This window comes from Alligator sinensis, unplaced genomic scaffold, assembly GCF_000455745.1.
Source record: "Alligator sinensis unplaced genomic scaffold, ASM45574v1 scaffold939_1, whole genome shotgun sequence".
Lineage (NCBI taxonomy): Eukaryota > Metazoa > Chordata > Crocodylia > Alligatoridae > Alligator > Alligator sinensis.
Genome location: NW_005841995.1, coordinates 147270 through 154698, shown reverse-complemented (window position 1 = coordinate 154698; position 7429 = coordinate 147270). Strand labels below are relative to the sequence as shown.

The 7429-nt window shown below is 44.6% G+C and overlaps 1 protein-coding gene across 15 annotated transcripts in view; it reads right to left on the bottom strand.

The window, feature by feature from the left end:
• Positions 1-7429, bottom strand: part of CEP68 (centrosomal protein 68) — a 32650-nt gene that overhangs the window by 20488 nt on the left and 4733 nt on the right. For 5 of the 15 annotated variants that reach the window (XM_025201464.1, XM_025201460.1, XM_025201466.1 and 2 more), the window contains one exon: positions 1-312. This exon is cut by the window's left edge and continues 144 nt beyond it. In XM_025201464.1, coding sequence (XP_025057249.1) covers positions 1-261 — 261 coding nt within the window. In that variant the 5' untranslated portion in view covers positions 262-312. Of the gene's footprint in view, positions 313-5123; positions 5729-7211; positions 7298-7429 lie in introns of those variants that run through there. The other 10 variants (XR_003093542.1, XR_003093541.1, XM_025201461.1 and 7 more) reach the window with 5 other exon arrangements.

Sequence of the window (7429 nt, the reverse complement as noted above, 5' to 3'; positions counted from 1 at the left end):
AGAGCGTGGTAAAGACATTTCTTTACTGCAGCCTGGGTTTTGCTGGGTGATGCCAGTTACAGGGGGACTGCTTCCATCCAGTGTAGCGCGCACAGTTCCTTCTGGAGAGGACTTCCCTTCTTCTGCATCTAAGAACTGGCGCATACTGCTAACTAACTCCGAGTAGTCAGTGTCCAATTCTCTGCAGTTCCACCTACCGTCGTACTGGCATGGCGCATTCAGCAAGGCTTCAGAAGTTGATTTTTCCACATCCAAGGCCATTTATACTAACCCTCTTCCTTTCAAAAGATTCTATTTATGCAGCATTGGAATCTGAAAGAAATATATACAAAAAAAATAATTCCTTTTCTCTATCTCTATATAACTAACATATGAAACTGGATATGCTTTACCCTCCAGCTAAGAAACTTTAATCTGTCCTGGGCAAAAAAAAAAAAAAGATCAGTTGCATCATTTTCATGAAAAAATTCTTGCAGGTAATATTTTTTATTGAACCAATTGTATGGCTGGGATAGACAAAGGCAAGCTTTTGGGTATCATAGTACCCTTCCTCAGGTCTCTGAGACAGAAGCAAACACAGTTGAGCTAAAATGCAGATTGAACAAAAGCTTATTAAGTAAGGTTGTTATCATCTGTGAAGCGTAGGAGTTAGCAAGCATCAGGAAGATTATAATGGACCATGAAGTCATTGTCTGTGTTAAGTCCCTGGTGATTAGTGTCCATAGGCCAATGAATTTCTGTTCCCTTGCTTGTCTTGTAAAAGTATTGAGATTTCCTTTGAGTACTAGAACTGAGGTCACACAAGGAATGATTTTTCTGTGAAACATGTTCTCTACCTGTTTTCCAGTGTCTCTATCCTTTATCTTTTTCTGGTGACTATTCATTCTGGTACAGAGTGGTGAGAGAATTGAACCCCAAAGGTCTTGGGATGGGAAAGACCAGTACTTTACAGAGACGTGTGGGTTTTTTTGGACTGAAAATCACCCAAATGTGAAAAAGTAAAGAACAATAAAAAGTCATCCTCTTAGCGTCTGCTTGTACAACCAATACCTTTACGTTACTGATCACCCCCAGTTAACAACTCCCGTGACACTCCTGCAAATCCTTCAGCATGGGACATACTTCTTAAAGCCCTAGATTAGTGGTTCTCAACTTTTAGGGGGCTCGCAGCACCCCTAAATAACTTTTGTGAAGTGAGTGCCACCCGATTTCCAAAACTAATTTAGATATTACAGTGCTTACTTCCTTGCAGACTGCCTGAATGGGGCTAGGGAATCAGCTAGGCATGCACAAGCCTGAGCATATGCTTATCTGCTTATCTCCTCATGCCTCATAGCATCCTTCAAAGGATCTAGCAGCACTCTGGTTAAAGAATCACTGCCCTAAACCCTGAAGCCAGGTGGGTACTTGAACACCAGAATCTCAGCTTCCATTACAGAGAAAATACATTTCTAGACCTTCTGGGTGAGGGAGGAAAGAAAACAGAAACCTTGAAAAAGTCTCAGACATGTAAAGGCAAATAGAAAGAACCCTTAAACATATGGTTTTAAAATTCTTTTTAAACTGGTCTCATTATCTGGGCCTGATGCTCAGTAAGCAGCACTGTGAACCCTTATTTTTCAATATGCAAAGAAGAAGATACTGCATTTCTTGCAACTATTCTGTTTTAAAAGGAGATGGTCAAACCTAGAAACAAAACCGTCCTTATTTTGGATCCTGATCTGAACTTTAACACCTTAGGTTAATTTTACAGCTTTTTAAAAATATATATTATCCAATTTATCCCTAATAACTTAAAGAAGTGGCCATAATTATTTGCTGCACAAACTGCATTCAACAAGAAGCAAAAACCAACTACTGCTCTAAACTTTTTGTGATGGGGCCATTCATCTTGCTTTGGTGCTTTTCTTATAAAACCCTGCAAATCCATTAATTTCCCTTCTATTTGGGTGCTGCCCAATTCACCCACAAGCCAGGACAAGTTCAAGCCTGGGCTCAGCATCTGCTGCCTGAAAAAGCCACTTAACAAAACCACGGGCTGTGATGAATTCTCCTGATTTGCATTTGTGTGTGACTATTCATGAATCAAAAGAGAGAAGTTGTTGGCTGGAACAGCACAAAAAAACAGTTTAAATGCTTTTAGGACAGCCTCACGCCAGCAGCAACAGGTGTCAGCAGCTTGGATTTGTAACTGCAACACGAGGGCCAGGGGCTTTCGTTATGACTTTATTTGAGCCAGCAGGTGCTTCTGGGACTTGGGCCGAGCCCCAAGCTTGCCACCCAGAGGCTGCTCATTCTCCCTCACCCTCTCCCTCCCAAGTTCTCCCTTTGAAACTGCCACCCTCTCCGCCCTTTTTCAATCACGTGCAATTTGAGCAAAGGCAGCAAGGGGATGCCCTTGTAAGCTTCTTGACATTGTACAAAGAAAGGCTGAAAGACTCTGTTTGCTACCTTGGGAATATCAAACTCGGCCTTGCCTGGCTTAGTTCCATAGCTCAGAGATGCAAAGCAACAAACCGATTGTTGGCACTTGAACAAAGACATAATTCCACCACCCCCTCCACCACCACCACCCCACCCTTGACCAAACTAAGAAACTTCCTGTAAGGAGTGGGTAGGGTAGAGCAGAGCTTTTGGGTGTTGGTGTGGGAGTCTGCTGTTGTTTCTTACCTTGTGGGTTACTTGTCTTTATTGCAGCCTACCCTGAGTCTTTCTGGGTAGGGAGGGAAACGTTTCTAAATAATACTAATAACAATAATGAGGTTTTTGCCTTGCTTTTCACCCTCTCGTGTCCCCCAGAGATAGCAAGGGCTGGGAGCTCTACCGTACTCAGGCCATTGACATTTTAAGTGCCGTACTCTGTAGAACAGCTCTGGGAAAGGTTGGGCACCAAAGGGCTTTGGAGTAGTGGAGGCTGACTGGAGCCCTAGGCATGGGAGCCCACCTACCACTACTGCCAATCACTTTGCTCCCTCCCCACCCACACTCAGCCAGTCAATTCGTAACCCCACAACAGGGCCAACTGCATGTTATAAGGATGTGTGCAGGACACTGCTGAGAACAAAGGACTCCTACCCTCTTCCTCTGTCTAGAGCAGACCTGCATACACCACCTGGGGAAAATGCCCTGGTCCCAAATGCTTGGTACCTGTATCATTTTGGGGGAGGCACCATAGACAGTTTTGTACTTAAAACATGAAGACTGCAGGGTCAGACATGGGCCACCTTACATGTCTGCAAAGGGGAGTAGAGAGGTTTAAACTTCCTCTGTGGCATGTGATCTGTATATGCAAGAGGCTGAGGGGGAGAGGGGCTATCAAAGAAGCTGCAAGTCTGAGTCACAGCTCAGTCCCAGGGGCAGCTGCACGCTGCCTTTTATGTAAGGTTTCTAAAAGAATTAATTACTGCACACCCTGAGCAAGATTCTGCTCCAGCCACACTGGTGGGGATATACCATCTTCACCCCAGCATCACAGAGATGAGAATCCAGCCTGCTCCATCCTGGTTGCTTTTCATATACATGCAATTTCTTGCAGCAGTTATTTCTCTAGAAAAAAAAAGTCCCTCAATCACTCCATTAAAAAAAAATCAATCAATCATTCTGAGAATGTAAGAACCATGTAAGTCCAAGCAGACAGTAGACTGCGCTCTCAGCTATTTTTACACCATCCTACTCAAAGCTCAAGGGTGCGGACATAGCAGCAGCCACATGATTTGGATAAGTTTCAGGCAGGTCTAGCAAAATTGGCTTTGTAAGGTCCCAAGAAGTCTTGTAATCAAGCTGGCAAGAAAGATCTTATGGAGCTCTAAACCTGCAGGCTGATCTCCAGGGCAAAGACTGTTCATTTTATAACAAAGAGCTTCTTTACCTGTCAACCATATCCAGTACAGATACGCCCCAACAACACAAACAGAAATCAGCAAACGACCAGCATTATTCTTATTATGACACAGTGCTAACCTTTACTGTATTGCAGTTCATTTCAACACGGTGAAGACCATGACCGAACAAGGAAAATACTTTGGCCCAAGAGCTTGTGTACCTTTAAAACTTATTAATCCAATAAAAAGGTATCACATGAGTTATTAATCTTGCCCACTAATTCACAGCTAAGTAGGTTCTTAGGCATCCACAATGGCAGTTCTCCATAACCCCTCAGGTAGAAAGTCATAAACAACGGCTTGCAGATGACAGAAGCCACTTAAATTAGCAAGCCTGCTTGCTGGTTTTAAATTCCCACTGATTAGTTTAGCTGTATCTGAACTGACCTGGGAAAATCTTAATTGTGGGGAATAAACACGGTGGAATTTTTCAGCCAATAAATGAAAGATATATCTTTAAAAAAAAAGACCACAGGGATAGTCAAATTTAATTTTAACCTTTCTTAGCAACCTCTCGGCACAAGGCAATCACACCACTGTCAACAATGTTATGCCTGGGGATACTGCACTTGGCATTTAGAGAAATACCTAACCAGGAGAACTGGTAGAATAAAATTCACCCAGTAAAGTAGCTAGGTAATCCTGACTTTGTCCAGCGTTCACAAACCAATGCTACCATTTGCTAATCTATCAAGAGTCACAAAAGATTAATAATTATCGCAAATGACTAAAATGCCAAGTCTTGTGTGTCCGCCTTCTCCTCTCCCCAATTCCTTGAGAACTATCCAGGACTGGAAATTTGAGCTCCGAAACTGATGTTGCTAATGTTTTAATTAAGCAGAGTGTACACTGCTCTGTGACAAACTTGTATTCAACTGAATCTGTCAGACAATTTTCAAGGCTTCATGAATACTGACACTCCTCTAGCAACATCAAACTGAACCAGAGGCCTATTAGCAACATATTAATCAACTTATTAATCAAATGGCTTTTCTAGTATTCAACAAGAGCTGCACTAGAGATGGATGAAAGGAGAACAGCCAGCAACAAATCAACTGCAAATTCGAAGAGGGGGGAACTTAACACCATTTTTAGAGTTATTTTCCCTTAAATTAGCAGCCCTTATTGAGCCAGTTTCGCCTGCAGCAGCTGCAAATCACAACCCATCCCCATTACACAAAGCAAGCATGATAGCACATTCAACAGCCAAAGGGAAACTCCTTGCAGCATTTCCTAATTTACCAAACATCTTTAAAAGATGTCAACTGTCATTGTTCTGCCTTCATCTGTGAACCACGTGAGAAATGCAGGGAGAAGGGACACAACCATCTGTCTGGCGTCACCTCTCATCTGTTCTGCAGGCCGTCCCAGCTATAAGCGTTTCTGCCTTCTAGTTATGCACCCATCGCTCAGCCTCTGGGTATGTTAAAAAAACAAAACAAGACTATCAAGGGCCAGATCCTGCAAGTGCAAAACAGAAAGGCAAAGCGCCCCAAATCCTCCCTCAGTCGCACCCTCCACCCATCCGCGCAAGCTGCAGACAGAATCCTGGCAATTGGGCTTCCCAAATGCAAAGGAGTCCAAGGGCCTCATTTATGCTCCAATTACAGATGGGTCAGAGCAGTGGCTCTCAACCTTTTCTTTTTAGCAACCCTCGATTCCAAGAGAAGAGCTTTCCAGACCCCGTCATAAAGAAAAGGAAGGCAGTCACGGTCCACGACTGACAATTCCTCCATTATGCAGCCTACTTATATCAGCAGCATCACCTACAATATCACTGTAACCCACTAACCCTGTAATAACATGGCTTGGTTTTGCCATTTCAGAACCAGATCTTTAGCATACATCTAACACAATTTAATCAGGCCTGTGCTGGCAGAATGAGATAAAAAAGGGCATCACAGTGGTGTAGCAGAGCTCCCTTACCTTTTCCATAGAGTGAAGGAATGTACAGGTACTCCTCACTTAACATCATTCCAGTTTACGTTGTTTTGTTAATACGTCGCTGATGTATTAAGACAAAATACTCGTTTAAAGTGGACCTGCTGATCTACAAGGTCCCTTCTAGCCCCTAACAAGCTATGAATCTATGAAAGTCACACACTGTTCGGTTAAAACATTGTTTGGCTGCCGCCTGCTAGCAGGTAAGTATTGTGACTTAACTAACTGGATTCGCTTAACATTGTTTTGCTTAAAGTCGCATTTTTCAAGAACATAACTATGACGTTAAGCGAGGAGTAGCTGTATTTCTGTCCCAGCAGGTGCAGGAAGTCTCTTGCTGTTACGGCTCCTCCAGTGGGATTGCCAGCATAGACGGGACTTTGGTATATTCAGACTGTGCCACTAACCTGCTCAAAGCAGCAGTAAAGGATGCTGCAATGAGAACACTAGCACTCCCATCTTTGCTACCAAGAGGGAAGCTGAAGCAGGAGGAAGCTGAAGTTTACCGACGTGGGCAAATCTCTGGCGCAACGAACAATGCTCGGCACCAGTATGGCAGCCCAGCAAAGGCTCTGACCTCTTCTGTACCCTGGCTGGCAGTCCTGGGAGAATGCAGGACTAGTACATTCTGCCCCTCTTAACAAGGATGACCGTTTCTAATCCTGTTCCCCTCCTCATCCCCCACAATGTATTTTGGCCCATCCTCTAGGACCTACTGATGCATTAAAGCTCCACAGCCCCCAATACATGGGCTGCTGGTAAAATGGAATTTCAGCCTTCAAAGCATACGTGATAATAACAAAGCAAACTTCTGCAGTAAGCTGTGCTAGAGAAGCGCAGGGGAAATAAAGATTTACACAGACAACCCCACCTACCCAAGCTCAGGAGTATAAGGAAACTTGAGTCCCTTGCCCTTCTCACCTGAATGACTGGGTCAACTGCTTTGCCCCATCCCCTGAAAGGGGCAGTACCTTATGTGGTCTGACCCTCTACTGCCTTGTACCCTGTGTAACCATTTGCACCGATGCAGCAGATGCTACCAACTGGTCCCAAGAGAGTACTCTGCAGCCACCCCAAGCAGATGGCTGAGACTGCACAGGGGAAAGCAGGGACCTGTCGTCCCTCCCCTACCCCCGTGCCCAGTCCTCCAGGGCCTTCCCTTGCAGGACACAGGCCCTAGGACTACTGCAAGTGAAAGCAGCCCCCACCCCCCACACTGTGCAGGGAAGCAGGAGGTAGGCAGGCGACAAGCTTCCCCATGTTCTCATTAGGATGGACCCGTTTTAGCTTCTCAGCATACAAGGGCCACGCTTTTGCTTTTATCATGCACCGAGCAACCACACATTTCAGTCTGAAAGAATTTATTGTATGGGGAGAGAACAATTAAACCTGGAGTAAAACAAGCAGCCTCCCCAGGGAGAACACTGATCGCTGTCTCCATGGCGGGTCCAGGAGGCCACAAATGGCAGCTGTCTCTGCAGCAACAGGAGAAAGAAGAGGGGGAAGGGAATGTCTTTACCCTTAAGGGCACAGTGCACAGAAAGCCAACCAGAACTGATACAAGCAACAAGATACACCCCTCCAAATCCCCAAGCTTACACAGGCTG